The sequence below is a fragment of the Perna viridis genome, chromosome 7 (genome assembly GCF_037379345.1).
Source record: "Perna viridis isolate PV_CMFRI_1.1 ecotype Kerala chromosome 7, ASM3737934v1, whole genome shotgun sequence".
Lineage (NCBI taxonomy): Eukaryota > Metazoa > Mollusca > Bivalvia > Mytilida > Mytilidae > Perna > Perna viridis.
In genome coordinates this window covers 15768442-15788427 of record NC_142451.1, presented here as the reverse complement: position 1 = coordinate 15788427, position 19986 = coordinate 15768442, and the positions used below count along the sequence as shown (strand labels likewise).

Here is a 19986-nt window from a genome sequence, read left to right as displayed (position 1 = left end):
TTATGAAAGTATTTGTAGAATAAAATTAAAATAAAAAGCATCCTCTAAAGACAAGTAAGTTTGGGAAAATACTGGCATCTCAGGTTACTCATATTACTGATCTGCATTTAGATTATAACATACCATTCCAGCAAAAGCTATAGAAGTTTTATATGGACTAAAACAACAACATCTTGGCTGAGATTCACATGCTAATATTCTGAAAAAAATAAAATTAATAAAATTCTTTGCTGTTAAAACATTTGTATTTAGGTAAAGCACATGTTGAAAATAAACAACGAAATGAAATATGTTATCTTTGTAAGATAAAGAAAAACAAAGTGTGTAGTGAACTGAAGTGATGAGAAATCCTAAAATATTAAAAATAAAATCAAAAGTACTGGCTTTTTAAATGCCTACAAATATTCTTTCAAAAAGCACTGTTCATAGTAATGGCAAAATCATATTTCTTATACTTATATTATAAATACATGTTGATGAGATAAGTCATACCTCTGGGGATATGAAGGTTCATTTGTATTCCACACACAGATAATACCTACACCATTGGTAGGGTTAGATGGATTATCCTGAAAGATTAGAGAAATCCATTTCAATGTTACATCTCTACAAATCATCATGAGTACAAATTCTGTCATCAATTATTTTTGTGACTTGTTAAAGATCACAGTCTTTTTATTAAGTTGATTAAGTTTTATCAAGAAGACAGGTTCAGGATGCATCTGAAAGATATCACCTTTTTGATGCATAATACAATTATAATTTTAATGCAAGTTTGAACAAACAGAAAGACATATGCAATAGAGAAGACATAGAATAGGGTGCAACTTTCTTTGCTTATCCTACCTGGTCCTTTGTATTCTATAAATAAAGTAGAACAAGATACATTACTACCAGTGAAAGTTCTATTTTTTCAACAAATAAGTGAGTCAATTGTTTTTATTAAATAATCATATAAAATTGTTGACATTAGGGCCAATTTTCTATCCCCTTATTCAATGACTTGCTTCTAAATCCCAAAACTCTGAAGTAATTGAACAAGTCTGTTAAAAAGATCATATTAGTGGGACTATTACTATGATATACTCATCACTCACATATCCATAGGATGCCCAACTTTCTCATAAAATTTATCAGAATTAGTTGAGTGGTCTGCAAGAGATTACTTGAAAACATGATGTGAACATATGAAACCCTAAAACTGGATTATCTGCCTTTCAGGTATTCAACAATTACATTCCTGCATGCTCATCTACATAGAACGACTTAACTTCCATAAAATTTCCATCAAAATTTTCAAGTAATTAAGAGTTGCCATAAAAAAATCTGTGGACAATTGGCTAAACAGACAATGTGATGCCTAAATACCCCAGACTTAATCTGCAGAAGATTTACCTCTTCAGGTTGACTATACACTGTTAGCAGCATATTGGGCTGTGTTGGTGCAAAATATGCAAATTCCACATGACGACCTGAAAAAAGTAATATCATTTCTTACTTGTATCCAAACTTAATACAACATCAAATATGTATCATCAAATGGCATATTTATGTATAAATACTGTGATATCAAAATAGCCTGTTTATGTAAAGAAATTGTGACATCAAAAAAACCTGTTTATGTATAGGTATTGTGACATCATAATGAATCAATCAATAACAAAAGAAAAGCCATAAAAAAAAATGAAAGGAAAATTTATAACGAGCATTTATAAAATATATAATAAAATGGTCTCAAAGAAACTTTGCCAATAAGCCAAAAGTAAATTTTACCTAAATAAAAGATTAAAGAGAGCAATTAACTTGTATTTATTTATTTATTTATTGATCATGGACTAGTGGGAACCACTAAAAACTAGTATTCATATCCAAGTTTAGAACATCAATTTTTGCCATTTATAAAAAACAGCTTAAATCCAAAACTTGTGCTAATAGTAATGAGCTATATCAATCAAAGTGTGCAATATTTAACAGGATTACCAAGACCACTTGTCTACTAAAATTCAAGGGTTATAAAATAACTTTATTTGAAACTGTACTTGATGTTTAATGTCCACTGAAAAGATTGGAAAACACTTATGGTTGATTGTGTAAATACATAAGGAGAAAACATACATTTAATAGTGTTGACTCTAAGGACAATGGAGGAAGAAAGTTCTCATAACTGAATGAGTCAAAACTCATTGTAGATTGTTTGATTATTACCTTTAAGTAAAGGTAGTGTAGATAGCTCTGTATACCCCTCACTCATACTAATATTGGATTTATTGGCACTCAGTTCTGTCTTTTCCTGAGATCTCTCTTCATCTAGTAATATTGACATCACCTGATAAAAAAAAAAAAAACAACAAATTTAGCTTCATAAAAAAAAAATCAACAATGCTGCCAAACAAAAAAGTGCAATGTCTTGAACAGAATTTAAAATGGACCTAAGTGAATGGATTTTTTGATAATACATCATAAAGAAACTGATGGTCCTAGACTTAGCACTTATCTAATACCTGCCCATATGTTTCCACCTCAAAATCCTATATCAATGATCAGTTACTACTTACTGCAGTCCTTATCAATAAGACATACAATGCCTTGATTATTTACAAAACTTTAATGTTCATCAGCATTACCTGTCCCGCCTGTTGTATAAACTTAGACAAACAACTCAAATCCTGAAATGTTGATCAGCATTACCTGTCCAGCTTGTATAAACTTAGACAAACAACTCAAATCCTGAAATGTACATCAGCATTACCTGGCCAGCTTGTTGAATAAACTTAGACAAACGACTCAGATCCTGAAATGTTGATCAGCATTACATTTCCAGCCTGTTGTATAAACTTAGACAAACGACTCAGATCCTGAAATGTTGATCAGCATTACCTGTCCAGCCTGTTGTATAAACTTAGACAAACGACTCAGATCCTGGTGTTTGTTCTGTTGTGACTGTTCTTCATCTTCAAAATCTTTCTCTCCATCTCCCCCTATATAAATACCATACAAAAAGGTTAGAGGTCATCAATACATTGTAATTAAGTTAAATATACAAATATATAGGCCCAAAGTATAAAGACAGGTAGATTTCCTTTGTCCAGGTTCCCTTCCATGTTCAAATGGAATACATTATACTGGATATAGAAACACATCTAATCATTGCTCATATTTATCGGTCGCTAGAGCAGCTAATTTATTGGATTTTTAAAAAATATTTTTAGAAATTAAAATTAGAATTTTTTTCATTTTTACATTGTTCAGGTCACTGAAACTTCAATGTAACCACATTCATGTTTTCCCTTTTCTTTACATCATTCAGAAATTACACATTGATTACAGAAGAGTAGAAATGCTAACATTTTCCCTATCAATAAATTGTACCTACTTCCTGACCCTGCAAAGTCCTCAGCAGGATGTTGGGTCCATTTACTCCTCAGGTCTATTTCATCTGTCTGTATGTCTCGGTCTATAGCATCATCATTGGTCTGGACATAGGCCTACATATCAAATATATACAAATAATGATGTAGTTATAAAGTTTGAAATTTAACAAATTGACCAAGGCATTTGATATAGGAGACAACTTATAAAATACATAATATTTACAAGTCACACTTTGATAATATAAATTGTATGTCCAGTTAACCATGTACATAAACAAATCTTTATAATTGACTTTATTTAATATCCTTAAGAAAATTGAAAATTAAAATCATTATATAAATAAATTTAACAGAGGTATTTTTATATAGTAAATTTTTCTTACCTGTCTTGTATCAGATCTACCATAGCTTCTGATATACAGCTCATATTCCTTTACAGGTGGTAAATCCATCATATCAAATGCCACTGTGTCAAGTTCTATCATCTGGAACAAGTCTTGAGCACGTTTCGAGGTTTTACCGTATGCCTGCTGTGACATGACTCGCTTCTTAGCAGATGCAAAGTTGATGGCCGTCCTAGGTCTGTGTCTGGTGACATTTTCTTCAGGACTTCTGTCCCTATAGCCTCTACCTCTATCATCTTCTGGCTATAAGATACAAAAACACCCATTATCATTTTTTTGGTTGAAAAACTGACAGACAAAGCTTGACTTAACGAAATTCAATGTTCTTAAAAAATAACACAATATATATTTTTTTATTGGAAGAGGTGATTCTTACTCGCATAATATAGATTGACACCACCATGATGCTTTGCTTTACAGTCAACCAGAACTGTAACATGGCATCTATCATAACTAGTCTCTGTATTTAATGTATTGACGAAAGAAAATATTACCGAAGAATCTCTGTCATATCTTGACTCATTCTTCTTGGAATCCTTATACAATCTATCATTCTCTTCATCTAATGCCCTCAAAACTTGGTTCATTTCATCATCCTGTGGATAATAAAGAAACCGTTATAATTCCAAACTCATCAGTGTTAATACCTATGGTACACATAAATCTGGACAAAACTTAACACCTTTAAAATTAAATCACAACTTGAGGATTTTCATGTGTGTCTAAGTCCGGCCATATTAGTATTTTACCACGAATTTTACTCTGCATGAACATTGCAGTGTGTGTTTTAATATAAATTATAAGACAAACATAAAAAAATGAAATTGCCAAATTACTGTTCCGTGGCAAAGTTAGGGCATAACTTCCCAACATAAATAAAACCAAACGTACCTCCACATTGTCAATACTGTACAATGCAGTTCATTTTTTGTTTTATCTTTTTGTTTCCTGATTTGCTATTGGGCAACAGAATTGCTTATTGATTTATACGTACTGGGAATTTTTTTAACTAATCATCAATAATGATTGGCTATGAAAATTCCAAGCCTTTAAGCAAAAGCATTTGCTACTAATGCTGTATCTGAAAGTATCATACTTTTGTATATAAAATATTTGTAATGTTTAAAAATCTACAGAGTTGCTCCAAAATTAATAAAAACAAAATCTGCTTAAAAACCACATTGACTTGCAATACAAAACCCAACAACAAACATCTATTCTAGACTATTTAAAACCGTGTATGTAATAATCAACGTTATAAATAAAAAAAATATTTCTATTATAATTTTATCATTACTTGTTGATTATGAAAATATATTGATTTGATTGATAAAATACAAATCACACCATGCAGGATGAAAAAATTGTGCAAAAAATAACTTGTGTATCGCAGCTAAACAGCAAAATGAAATGAAAGTTGTGATAACTGAAAATGGTTGACGTTTTGGTAAAAGGAAGAATCACTAACCATGCATGAAGCTTTCAAAATATGAAGATATGATTGGATTGCAATGTTAGGTCTGTGTGCAATAATGAAATGATTTATTGCACAATGTTTGCAAACAACAAAATAATTACAGAATATTCCAATCCATGTCTGGGCTCTCCTCGTGGAGTAATGGAGGATAACTCATGCTAAAATCAAATGTTCAGTATATAAGGCACAGGAAAAACATACATGTGTTTCCTCAAACATGTTTTCAAAAAATGTGGTCAGTAGGTAGGCAAACATTTTTTTTCAAAATATTTTGATTGGTTTGTTTTGGAGACACAACATGCCAACATGTAAAATTCTATTTAACATTCATTCAATTTCAGGTGTAAATATCCCACTAATACTGTAACTGTTGAATTGGATTTTTTCCTTCATAAGCAACCAGCAATAATAATCATGTAGAATGTCCATAAATAAGATGCTCTTCATATCAAGTTTCATCAAAATCATTTAAACTATTTGAAGGGTGCTGTGCGTACACTCATTATATGGAAAGACAATTGACAGACCGACATAAGGACAAGGTGTTTTTGTCAACCAAACTTTGTATAACTGAAATCAAAGTAGTAATACTATAGCATGTATGGTGTATGTATGAGTTAAGATCTTGACTTGTTAGGTGTTTTTTAAGCCATGTAAGTGTCATATGTGAGAACTAAACAGCAATGAAATATTTTTATATGAAGAGCTTGATCTAAGATTCAGCATACAGTAAAATAGCATCAAAATCATTTAATTATCAAACTTACACTGTAATCATAATCTGTTCTCTATCAAAGAACAAAATACTACCTATTATAATTCCTTCACAGCATATACATACTGTGGAGCAAAGCAGAATAGTAAAAGAACCATGAAACTTGCATGTTAAATTTACTGTAAAGTTTGAAATATTTCTCTTTGTGATGGGCATGCAGACACATTCATGAACTCATTTAAATCATATGTGACCTCTGAACAATCATCCTTTAAACAAAAATTTACTAATGATAAAAAATCAACAAAAAGTGAAAGAAAACAAGGAACAAAATTAATTCAATAAATCTAAAAGATGGAAGTAAATTATATATCATACCTTTCCTTGTGGCTGGTCATCATCTTCCTCAAAATCTTCAAAGTCTTCCTCATAATCCTATAAAAAAGGGGGAGACTTAGATTAACATGGTAATGAATCATAACTGCTGGCCTCAACAGCAACAATAAACCTGTTAATTTATACTGAGTTCCTAGTATGTTCAAAACATAATAAGTATACTCTGGTCTAGAGGCCACAAAGCTTGATCAATTATTGAAATCTTTAAAAAAAAATAGAACTGTTGGTAATGTCTTGAAGGTCAACAAATCTTCACAGCCGTTATTTACCACCATCAAGTTAAGATTAATGATGACAAATTTTCAAACATGATTCAGTTACCCCAATTCTTATGCAAGTGTCATAAAAATATAGTACCAGCACATACATTCAAACCCTTCTCAAGTGACTAACCAAAGGAGAATGAAATCATGGTCACTTAAAGCTGGTTTTCTTAATATACAGATTAAATTTACATACAATATACTTCACAGGGATATTTCAATCACAGTCTTTCAAGACAAGTTATTGTTGAATACAGGTGGTCACTAAGACAAGTTTGACTGTATGAAGAAAGTGGAGGGTTTAATCTTGTAACACATACACTGTAAGTAAACTATGTTATTCACAGTGTTTTATCTGAATTTAATTCATTAACAATCAAAAGCTGAGCATGATAATGCCCTTGAAATATAAAATATACATCCTTAATGATCAAATGCTTATGTTCTGCATATTTCTAAGAATATACCTCAAAATCGTCTTCATAATCTCCATAATCATTTTCTTCTTCCTCTTTCTCCTCTTTTTTAGGAGCCTTAGATCTCCCATTCACTGCTGCTGACCGAACATCCTACAATAATATATGTATAATCAGTTTTAGTCAACTCAGTCATTACATGAATAAAATTAACCAGATTTAAATAACAAACATATACCGTATTCTTCCCTGTATTCCACACATTCATGTAAACCATGCAACCCCTTCTTGGCAAAAGAGATCAACAAAAAAGTTAGTTTCTGTGTAAAACATGCATTGAGAAGTGAGGAAAAATCACCAGCAGAAGACCATATTGAAGAATTCTGGTAAATTCCCAGAAATGTGTATGTATCCAGAAAAAAAATCTAGAAGCTCATTATTTTAGTGTATACCATGCATCCCCATGCTGGAACAAATAAAAAGTTGAAAAAAAGTTAGCAAAATACAATGAAGAATATGGTTAATGAATTTTGACAAAGAACATCAATTTTTTTTTAAGTATAATGTAACTACATCGCAAAGTCTTTGAAAATGAACCCAGTAAGCAAAAGTTTATAACACAAAGATGATAGGACTACTACTATGAATTAAATTAGAATACTTGTAATATGAAAGTCTCATTGCCATCATATAAATCATATGACAATCCTTTACACAAATCAAAACATTTTATTTCCTTTTTTTGTACTACTTTTTACACAGATTGTACAAGTATACCTGGTATTATAGACAGCAAGAGCTGATGTTTTGAAGCAATGAATAAAAAACATATTCCCTTTTAATATGTGGACAAATAATGGTAAGTGTACATGAATTAAAAAAAAATCTCCAACTGACACCCAATTATTTTAATTAAAGTTATCAAAGTTGAATCGAATCTTTTAAGGTATAAGTAAGCATCATGCAAGCGAAATTATCCAATATCACCATTTTGATAAAAAATGAGAAAAAGAAAGCATCATTTTTTATTCTCTAAATTAAGCTAAGGGTTATGCATGTAGTAAACAATGAACCAAATTCAATGTTTTATCAGAAGTAATCATACAATATAACCAGAAATTTTTACAGACTAAAATTTATAAAGACATTTTTATTTGCTGATTTTTTGCTGCCTTTTGAATACACATGGAATATATTGTTTTTTTCTGATTATTAGTGACTTCAAAATAATACAGAAATATATTATTGCAAAATTACCAGGTAACTAATCAAGAATGATTAATTAGTAACCAAGTTATAACATTAATGTCAGTATCATCTGAAATAAGGTTATTGTTAACTTTATTATTATTTCTTATTATTAAGGAGGCAGAGCTAGGATATGGAACGTAACTCTTACAAATCCTTGGAACGTTTCTGTAAAGCACTTTACACCAATCTCGTCCAAGTACCAAAGTACTTTGATTTCATTCTATTTCAATTGAAAGCATGATAAGCTCTGATGAAATTGAATATGATACAAACATATCACTGATTTCAAGAGTTATGTCCCTTACCCCAGGTCTATCTCCTTAAATCGATAGTTTTTACTTATCTAGGATAAAAATGTTATGACTGTACATATATTTTTAAGTAATTGTTAGAAAACATTAGAGACCTATTTAGTATACTTTTATATTAAGATTTCTTACAACAGAATACAACTTATCTGTCTCTAAAGTGCTAGTAGTCTGAAACAAAATGATAACTGTTCTACACAACTTCAATTACACAGATCACAACATAATGAAACCTTGTTTATTGGGCAGTCTATAAAAGTCTGACAGGAAGTGATGCATGCATGTCAAAAACCCACCAATTCAGAAAAAGATACTGACCACATTACAAATCTTAGTTTGTCATAATGTTGTTGCAATTTCGAGATAAAAATCATATAAAATGTGCACGAAATTAGCCTTTTGCAAGAGTTATTTTTCTTGATTTGGATGATTTAAGAGGGAGATGAATGTATGGTTTTCTATAAAATACAGATCTGAACACAGAATGGACTATTCTTATGTATAAATATTGCATATGTAGACCCCAAAAAATTTGCTTATTCAGTGGTCTTTTCTGCACCTTGATTCACATCTACCACAGTCTGTATTTTATATGAATTGGTATTTAATTTCACACAAGATTTTTTAAAGCAAATAACATTCCATGTAAACAGAGCAATTTTCCGACATACCTGAAAATATCAAAAGGATATCTTGTTTACTTTATATGCACATGTAAAGTATGTGAAGGCCTATGGTTAAATATCTGTAGAGGCATGTGTTTAATGTTAATGTGTGTATAGTCAACAGAGGCCTATGGTTAATGGTTGCACATGTGTAATATCTCTAGTTCCCACTGGTTAATGGTTGCACATGTGTAATATCTCTAGTTTCCATTGGTTAATGGTTGCACATATGTAATATCTCTAGTTCCCATTGGTTAATGTTCTGTTTAGATTTTTGGTTAATTTAGACTATTAATACTGTGCATCCATCACATTTAATGCATGTATGTAGTGTAACATGCAACCACCATTATTTGTGCATATAAAACCAGTGATATCACATTTTAACCCAATGACATGAAAATCACAAGAGTTTCAAGTTGATACAGGTCAATACTGATTATTTAGTTTGCAGGCAGATCAATTACAAAGCAGCATACTTGCAATTACACACATGCTAAAAATTTCAGATCAACTTGAAACTCACAAACCAGAAAACTTACTCTTGTTTTTGCTGACTTTCCTCTCTGTAAATGATTAATCCTTCCTTATAGCAAATACATTTCATTTCATCTCCCTTAATTCACTTTGATTAAATATTTCATGTCATTTCTTTTATCAAAGGCAAAAATTTAGCAATATTTCAGTTTGTCATTCCATTTTATAGAAAATGTATTGGACAGGGCTACAATATGGAAGTTTTTTGTTCATAAAATGGCTGATCCTATTGTAATTGCTTTATGAACACTTTTGAAAAATATATTTTTTTTCATTTTCTCCAAAGGCTTTAAAATTATTTAAGTATCAATATAAGAAGACTTTCCTTCTTGACCATTCTTTTAAACCAGTTAGATAAAAATAATTCAATGTACTGTAATATAATTCATTCAATTGGACACTTCATTATCCTTTTGCCATTGGGGACTAAATTGGAAGTTTCAATTTATGATAATAAGAAAACAATAAAATTTATTACATCTTCTCTGTGTCTCCTTTCTCTGTCTTCGTCCCTATCTCTGTCTTTCTCTCTGTGTCTATCTTTATCTTTCGAATCTTTTCCTTCTCTTTTCTCTCTTCTTTCCCTCCTTTGTCTTTCCCTTTCATCCTGTAAACACAAAAGAAGGGTACATTTGTAGGGTATTTGATCATGCAAAAATACACTAAAAACGTCTGTCTGAAAATTAACTACTATGGTTCAAAATTTGGAAACCAAACCATTAGGACCAAGCAACTTCACCAATTCAGAATTTCAAAATCCAGCTTAACAAATTGGTCTTTACTTGCTAATTTTTGTCATAAAATGTGGACAAGTATTTACCAATCAAGGAGAAACTTAAGTTCTACAACATTTGTCTGAGCCTTTCACAAAGTAACAATAAAATAAGTTTCAAGTATCAATCTGCTACACTAATCAAAATGACCATTAATAAACATAACAGCAGCATAAGATTATATTGAGGATTTTAACTTCTTGAAGAACATAAGGTACATGTGTGTTGTACAGAAAAGGTCTTAATCATTCAAAACTTTGCAGTAAGTGTAATTCTGTCCTGTCTTATGATCCATTAATCTTTACCATGTATGTCTCAATTTACGTAAAAAAAAACATACAAGGAGTCATGAAAAGGCAAAATTTCTACTCATTCATTTATTACATCAAAAACAAGTACAAACTTGAAGTTATCATTTTTCCACACTTATTTCTATCCTTAAGGAGATTCACACAGGTAAAACTGCACCATATGTTTTCATACATTTCAAAAAACATATGGAAACAAATGTTTAGGACTGGATATGTAGGACTAGTATGATAAATATATGTTTTGGTCCATTTTAAAATACATGAAATCCTGTTTGCGAAAATCATTTGAAAGCATATTAATTACTGTATAAAATTGATTCACTTGTTTTTTTAAGAACTAATTGGCTTATGAAAACATATGCATTTCATGGTGGTCCTGATTATATGACAAATATATGTTGCAATTTTTCCTGTGTAGAAAACACATTTGTACTGCATTAATAGAGCTATATACTGTAAATCCTAACATTGTCACAATTTTTTTTCATTTTAGAACAGGGTGTTGCCAATTATCATAAATATTAATCCAATTTTTCTTTTGCTTACTAGTGATAAGCATTGTTCAGTACTCAACATCAACTGAAAATCTAAGATCTGCACAGCTGGTTTTTTTTCTTCGTTTTGCACTGCTAGCTCAGGAAAAAATTTCTGTTTCTGTGCACCTATTCTGTTATGGTAACACCAAGATATCTGAGGTCACATTTGCAAGTAAAATGTTTTTTTTTTTCTTTTTTTTTATAAATAATTTTGATGATAAGATAGCCACTGCTGCTTTCAAATACTTACAGAATTTTAATATGTATTTTGATCTCATAATTGAAAAAAAATTACATTGACATTTTAATTTACAGTATATAGCTTGATAACTAACCATAACTGCTGAGAAAAAAGCAAGAAGACAAACGCAATGAAAAAAGAGAAAATTAGGAGAAGAACATGATCAGGTTTGCTTTAAATGTAACCTAAGGCAAACTTTAACTTTAATGGAAGCATTCTAAATATCACATGCATTAAGAAATTTTAATACTAAAAATTGAACACCTGTCAAAACCAAACCAATCCAAAAGGGGTTCACTATACACAGGTTTCACTGTATATGTTGATGGAACACAAAAAAAAATGGGAAAAGGAACACAATAAGAATTGTATCACACTAAAATCATGATGAAAATCTATGAAGTGTTAGTTTCTTAGGGCTATTATAGGGGTCAAAGGTGAAGTTTTGATGAAAACAGCAATGGTCAAAGAGAAAAAAAAAAACTTCAAAGAGCACACTTAACACTCTAAAGAATGAATGCTTTGTGTTTTAACCTCATCAAGTTGAACTTCTTCATCAGAGTCACCATGTCGATGATGCTTCCTTTTATCCTGTGGTACATAACATTTCATTTATAAAATGCTTTAGCCTAAAAATACAACTACCCTAGAAGAGGGCAGATTATCTGGGTTTATAGTAGTTCAGATTAGAGGGGGTCTTGTTCCATTCATTACATTCCAGCTGAAAATGTCCTAAAAATCATTTTCAGTTGTGTATGATTTTTTGCTTTTGTTGCAGGAAACAAGACTAAAGAATATGAAATCTAATTGGATTGATACACCACTATAATGAATAATAGTAAATCTCAATTTTCAGTCGCTAAAATCAATTTAAATGTTAAGTTTGATAATTAATGTAAAAAAGGAAAAACACTTAAATAATTTACAGAACAATTATTTGGGGTAATGTAATCAAATGTAATAAAAAAGTAATAAGGATTACACCATTTTTTTACCCTGCAATCTATAACATATGATTACTTGTGATTATAAAATACAATGATTATTGATTATATGTGATTACTTATAAATATGTAATCAATTACAGCTGATTATAATTCTTGATTACCCCATCCTTTGTGCAAGAATTGTTTTAAAATGTCAATTACAACATAACTTAGGCCACCTTAAATAACTCTGAAACAATTACAGTTGTTGAATTAATCCACACAAGTGCAGTGTAAAGAATTTAAGCATTTTTGTGACTACAAGGTAATATACATGTAAAAATATATAATTTTTTAACACCAACAGAATTAGAAAAGACAAGTCTGAATTACACTTACCTCATCATCACCTTTATGTCTGTCTCTATCTTTCTTCTCTTTTCTTCTATCTCTATCATCCTGTAAGTTATGTATAGAAATTTGCAGGTCTAATTATAACCTTTTAATAATAATGAATGGGCATCATGAACTTTCTCCAAGTTAAGTTTGTTGGCAATTTTGTGCTGTCTATTTGTATTGCAATATACTGGAAACAATTAACATGGAAGCAGGAGGTTAAACACACTACAAAATGGGTTTTAACCAACAATTTCTATGGAAAATGCCTGTACCAAGTCAGAAGCATTGCACTATTTCCAACTTTCAGTTGTTTTTTTCCATTGATTTTGATATTTGTTTTACAGACTATCCTTCGTTTGACTACTGACTTAAGTTTTCCTATGCAACTTTGTTTAAGATAATCAATAAATTTTATTGCCTGAACAAACTCCAAAAGGGTATTATTTTTCCAATATTGGTGAGAAAAAGTGAATTTTATTCAGAAGTAGCTTTGATTGTCTTAACTGAAATCCCACTCAAGTATCCAGAATTATGCCACAAATAATATTACTAGAGGGAATAAAAATACTCTAATTAATTAATAAGTACAAACTTCACAGTGTACAGAAAAACATTTAGTTTTACTAACATCATCTCTATGTTTCCGTCTTTCTCTATCATCATCATCTCTATGTCTTCTCCTTTCATCATCTTTGTGTCTCCTTTTTTCTCTGTCATCATCATCCCTGTGACGTCTCCTGTCATCATCATCTCTGTGTTTTCTTCTGTCATCATCATCTCTATGCTTTCGTCTTCCATCATCATCTCGGTGTTTTCTGCGATCATCATCGTCTCTATGTTTACGTCGATCATCATCATCACGATGTCTACGTCTATCATCATCGTCTCTGTGTCGTCTCCTTTCATCTTTTTCCCTGTCTTCATCTTTATGCCGTCGTCTTTTAGAGTCATCTTGATCTTCCTATTTTAAAACATTTTTTTCAGTACATGTAGTGCCTAATCTTTTAAGTTTTTAATACATTGTATTTAAATTCAGATAGTATTTGATTCTGTACTTTTTTTTTGTTAACTTTTGTCAGAATGCTTATGTGTAGATTATCTAAGCATGTTGTTAAGTTGAAATTACTGCATGGAATTCAGCATTAATAAAGTATCATGCAAATTTTCTATTGAAAATTATTTACAAATTAATAATATAAATTCAGAAATTAATTATAATGTCTTTTTCATATTAATATGAAAAAATGTGACTGGGTTAAAAATGCAACAACAAAAACTCACAACACAAACGTTTATGTACAGCTGAACTTTCTTCCATATCAAAGAATTATTGTTAAAAGAAATTTTTTGTTAAATTTTTTAGAACTTGCACTGATGAAATATACATCTTTACACGAGTCATTAAGTTAAAGTTTACACTATGATTAATTTTGAAATTATAAACGTTAACAGATTTTCTTTGCAGCTTTGGTTGCTATCATATGTTCGTGACCGCAACAGTGACCTTTTGAATTTAACAGACATTTTATGGGTTCATTATGGGAGTTAGTTAAGAAAGTGTGTAACTTTATGCTGCATTCTTTATTTTTATAATTAGTTTAAAAGTTTGTGCTCAGAGAGGAAACATTTTTTTATTTTAATGTAATGCTAAATTTATCTAAATTGTCATAGAAGTTGGATGATTAAAAGTAGCGAAATTTGACTGAATTCTACTTTGTAACAATTATACAAAATTACACAATCACATATATCATTTCATTGGACCAGATAAGAATCATAAGACATAAACAAAACATTTATTACTACCTTAGACTTTCCTTCTTTTTTCTCTCTTCTTTCTCTTCTCTGTCTCTCTCGTTCATCCTATAAATCAAAACACAGTTGACCATAACATTCCAATGCAAAATAAAAATAAAGATATTTTGTAATTATTGAAATTGTCTAAAAAATCTATGAGAAATGGCTCATCAGTGATACCCCCGTTTTTAATCACCAGATATGGAAAATAAACACAGTCCTCGGTAAACAGGAAGTTGCAGTACAATTTTTCCGAAAAGTAATCTTACCATATTGCATTCCTACAGGAAGAATGTGTTAAAATGATGAGCAATTGGTAAGAAAAATGTGATGGAAAAAAATGTTACAGATGTATGAACAAGAGAAAAACAGTATACCCCCTCTCCTTCAGAGCAGGTGAATAATCATGTAAGGCTTGGTTACACATAAAACTTTGGATGATATTCACAAGATTCACTGTCAGTGTTTTTTCCATTAGATTCAGAACATTTAATCTAGCAAGCTCAAAAAAAGCTTCTGATATTCAAAATTCACTCTAGATGCTGCAGCCATCCCTCTCAGAAATGGCAAGAATCTTGCAAAATATGGAAAAAGTGAATGATTTTATGCCACAATATTCGATTGTCGAAATTTGATTAAAATAATGTCAGAGAATTTCAAAAGGCCAATCTGCAGCCATTCATAAGAGAGGGAACAAACTACTGCCACTGTGTGGAGATTGCTGTTAATATGATAAAAAGAAGTTGAAGAAATTACTCGATTGAATTAGTACCTGTAATTACTGTTTAAATAAATTATGTATGTCATAACTGTAAAATTACACATGTACCTCTGTTAGGTCAATTCTGTCAGGAGATCCCTTCCTTCTTCTTCTGTCCTGTTATACGTTTAATACAATGACAAGTTATAATACAATACTGATATTTCTTGTGGAGATATTTTATGTAATATCTACAAAGATGGGGTAGAAATCAGAAAATTTGTACAACTGGTCAAGTTTCACCAAAATAGAAGAGTTTGCATGAATCATAAAATGGAACATATCAATTGTTTAAAAAGGTATTGTTGTGTAAAAATAAATTACTTGTAAGAAGCCTTTCTTTTTTTCCAAATGTGTCTGGAGTATCAAAAAACTACAAATACTCCACTAAGGCTATATTCTGTAATAAGCCATATATCAAAATATAAGAAAACATTAAGGAGAATTTTCTCTTTAATGTGTGACATTTAACAAAATTTCAGAATGTTAATAAAGCTTAGAAAGATAAATTCATATAGAACTTACATCATCTTCATTTCTATGGTGATGATCTCTATCACGATCTCGATCTCTGTTGCGTTTATCCCTCACTTCTACAATAATTATTGAAATCAAAAGATCAAGACATTTTCTTAACTATGTTGGATTTTGTGGATCACATTCCTAAACTTGGAAAATCAACTAAGATTAATTAAATCATATTAACTACTGATTTCATGAAAAAGATACAAGAATAAAGTAAATTATCTGAATATATATTAAATAGCATAAATATGATACTGGGTGTGAAAGGGCAAGGAAAGTACTACTGGAATCTTGGTAATAAGTTAAATCTATAGACATTCCTGTCACAAGAAACCATATCATTATTGTAGGCCATTACTAATTGAATATCTTTTGTATTGTTTTATTACTGATATTAAAAATGAAACTTACTTTCATACAATGGGCCATGACAATCTTAAACCATTTATAATAGTGACATATATTGTAAATGTCTATGGAAGCCCGTTAGTACCATGTGAAGCTCTTTTTTCATCTTGTTATAACAACTTAGCTAACTTGTTATATCAACTTAGCCAACTTATAGTAATATGATGATGTTGTGCTAAAAACTCTAATATTTCAGAATATCTAAATCCAAGGTCAAAATAAAAGCAGCATATCCTTTCTCGGTCCATTTTTAATGCAATTGTTTTGGGATGTGGCCATTTAAATCGTTTATATACATGTACTAAGTTGATATAACAAGTTAGCTAAGTTGATATAACATAAATGTCAAATAAGCCAATTATCATGATGTTTTGTATAAGAGAATCCAAGACTGTCATTCATTTGATATGGGAATCTTTGACAAAACAAAATTTCTGGATAAGCATCAAATTCACCTTCAGTATCTCCTTTCCGTCTCCGTCTATCTTCCCCATTTTGTTCTTCCCTCAGTCGTTCCTTCTTTCTTTCTTCTCTTTCTCTCCTTATGGTGTCTTTCTATAACATACAACACCAAATATGTCAAATCAATAAATGGTAAAATGGTATGTGTGATATTTATCTTTTACAGCGTTCACTCTTCTATACGGTTTAAGACTATCACATGTTTAGTAAGACTAATGAATCTTGTTTTTAGTGTTGGTGTGTTTTTTTGTGATTCTATAAAACTATGTAAATAAGCCTATATGAAATAAATGGTATATTGTATATAGAGTTACATACATGCTCTAACAGTATTTTTCATAAACCAAATAGTGGTACAATTTAGTTAACTAAACTAGAAATACATATAGAAAGTAGATGAAACAAGTACTATTTTTAAAAACAGATAGCCAACGCAGTCAAGTTTTGTTCTTTTTACTTATAATTTACTACATTTCAATCAGGAAATAACACGCAATTTTGATACAGTTTTTTCAAACACCACTAACTTATCAGTATACGGCCAATCCGGAATCAGATTTGAGATCAGGTGACTTGCGTTTCCACAGAAGAGTGTCTTTAAGGTCAAAAGGTAAAAAGCGAAACTATAATGACTGCATTGGAAAAATAAAAATATTTGTATACTGATCAAAATAAAAGAGCAAAGATAAATGAAAATAACCATGAGACTACAACCCCAAAAATTAAATTTAGATGAAAACATTAGCATCAGAAAGAGCCAAATTAGTCTTTCAATTGTTGTATGATTATGTCAAGTTATGTTTTCTTACCCCAAGAGCTTTTTTCAATTCATTAGGTGTCCATGTATCTTCTTTTGATCTCTGCAGAAAATATTTTAAAAATATAGTCTGTTTTAAAGGAATGGCTAATATTCAAAGAAGAAAATTAACCTTTAGTCTACCAAGTGGTCTACAGCAAAGTTTAAATTATGTAGCAAATGTTGCATATTTTGACAATTAAAACATCTGAATTAAAAAGTAATAAATGGAAGATATATAGATACATGTATAAAAAAGATTTGGAAAGTTGAATTGGCATAACATTTTGTTGTACAAAGAAATGGTATTATAGAAATAGAAATATCTGACATGTCCGACTGAAGATGGACAGTACCAAAATCAATCCCAACCCTTCTTGAATTATGTTTTTATAACAATTTTTTATGAGCCATTCAAGAAGCATCTGTCTCACATTATAAACCATGAAGACCTTAGACCACAAAGACCAAATGATTTCTGACATATTGTATTACATTTTGTTCATTGCTTTATTCTACATTGTATAATCACCATGCAGTGGTACAAATCTAGGAGTAAATTCCTATAAAATTCTACAATATTCAAAATATACAAAGCAGCCTCTTTTAAAGTAAACAAGTATGAGTTGCTTGAAAAAATGTCATCAACTTCATTGGCTAAAGTCCACATTTCAAGCTAATTTGACTTCTAAAAGTCATTCCATGATTATAACAAAACCATGACCATTATACAGATACGAAGTGTAGATATGTTGACAAAATATTACAATCAGACCAGAAATAATCAATTCTTAATGAGTCAATCTCTTTTTCTGAACCAGGCAAATTTTAGAGCAAAATTTGAAGATTTCTCCAAAGTAGCAGGGACTGAATTTCAGAATTTTTTGGGTTATTTTTGGACTTTACTTATATTACATATAGATTTCCTGTATCAAATTTTGGTAAATGGAAATACATTTTATAATTTTTATTGGAATATGTTGCTACAAGATTGAAGTCATCACTACAGAAGTTTTATGGTCGTCATCATGGATCATTATGGTGTATCCATCTGCACCATGAAAACTGATTTATTCAATGGGTCATAGTTTTCCTTTCCTTGTTTGTCTACCCCGGACTTGACTTTTTATGAGCAACTCGGCGGGTGTTTCTAGAAAAGCAGAGGACGCTTACCCTACTGGTGCACCTAGTCCATGCTCCCAGTTTTTAGTGGAGTCTGAGTTGCTCATTTGCTTTTGTTACTTTGTATGTATGATTTTAGTTACTTTAAGTTCTTTGTTGTGTATGTCTGTTTTCCATGTCTGGTCTTTGTCCCTGGATTACATTCTTTTGATTACTGCTATAACCTTGGTTCCCTTGATTACTCTTTCTACTAGCAAAATTGAATTTCAACTTGCATTTAGCAAGTATTTTCCCTTAAATATGATTACTAAGTAGCAGTCTTTATAAAAAATAGACAGAAGGTGAATCATGCATGTCAAAACCCCACCAGATTCACCTTTTATTTCCAATTCGGGAACATTTACAAAACCACACAACAAGTCTTGGTTTGTTAGAAAATTGTTGTTGTACTTTCAAGATAAAAATTGTATAGATAATGCACAAAACTGGCACTTTGCAAAATGTAATGTTCATGACTTGGTACTATTTAGATGACTTTAGTGGCAGATGACAGTGGTTGGGGAGGAAATTTATAGAAGGGCCATTTTCAGGATTTCAGATATTTCCAATCTGATGGAGAAATTAGGAAAGAAACCAATCTTTTTCTTCTAGATGAAGGGGCCATTTCCAGCCAGAAAGGCTCCTCGCCTTTCCAACCTTTGAGATGAAAGTTTGGTTAGATATCTGAATACAGAAAGGACTATTGTATATGTAAAAATATACCATACATAGACAGAAAAAGCTTTGCTTGTTCAATGGGTTTTTCTACACCATGAATCACCTCTACCCATACCTGTTAATCCTCCGACATCAGGGGGAGACTTCCACAAAATCAATGGAATATCAAGAATCTCCCTCATAGAAATTTTAGATTTGTGGGAGGTTTTCAATGTTTAACAGGTATGCCTCTACAATTGGCAGTGTCTGAATTTTTCATATAATGGTACTTAAGTTTGCTTTTGTCTTATAAAAGGAGAACTACTGTGCTTTAATCTGCTCCAAATCAGGACTCACACAATTCTTATACAATGGTTGAATTGTATAATTAAGGCAAGAAAAAACATCAATATCTGGTGTGTGCATGTAAA

The 19986-nt window shown here is 30.7% G+C and overlaps 1 protein-coding gene across 19 annotated transcripts in view; it reads right to left on the bottom strand.

Moving 5' to 3' along the window:
- Positions 1-19986, bottom strand: part of LOC148611516 (cytoplasmic dynein 2 intermediate chain 1-like) — a 30500-nt gene that overhangs the window by 8614 nt on the left and 1900 nt on the right. For 2 of the 19 annotated variants that reach the window (XM_088592120.1, XM_088592121.1), the window contains exons 2-24: positions 17751-17801; positions 16935-17034; positions 16072-16139; positions 15616-15663; positions 14796-14852; positions 13618-13950; positions 12990-13049; positions 12199-12255; positions 10282-10410; positions 9809-9832; positions 8734-8772; positions 7094-7195; positions 6346-6402; positions 6020-6040; positions 5354-5410; positions 4270-4371; positions 3755-4018; positions 3374-3485; positions 2878-2978; positions 2206-2326; positions 1396-1472; positions 493-569; positions 124-199 (exon numbers count right to left, since the gene is read on the bottom strand). In XM_088592120.1, coding sequence (XP_088448246.1) covers positions 124-199; positions 493-569; positions 1396-1472; positions 2206-2326; positions 2878-2978; positions 3374-3485; positions 3755-4018; positions 4270-4371; positions 5354-5410; positions 6020-6040; positions 6346-6402; positions 7094-7195; positions 8734-8772; positions 9809-9832; positions 10282-10410; positions 12199-12255; positions 12990-13049; positions 13618-13950; positions 14796-14852; positions 15616-15663; positions 16072-16139; positions 16935-17034; positions 17751-17801 — 2133 coding nt within the window. The remainder of the gene's footprint in view (positions 1-123; positions 200-492; positions 570-1395; positions 1473-2205; positions 2327-2877; positions 2979-3373; positions 3486-3754; positions 4019-4269; positions 4372-5353; positions 5411-6019; positions 6041-6345; positions 6403-7093; positions 7196-8733; positions 8773-9808; positions 9833-10281; positions 10411-12198; positions 12256-12989; positions 13050-13617; positions 13951-14795; positions 14853-15615; positions 15664-16071; positions 16140-16934; positions 17035-17750; positions 17802-19986) is intronic. The other 17 variants (XM_088592122.1, XM_088592140.1, XM_088592125.1 and 14 more) reach the window with 14 other exon arrangements.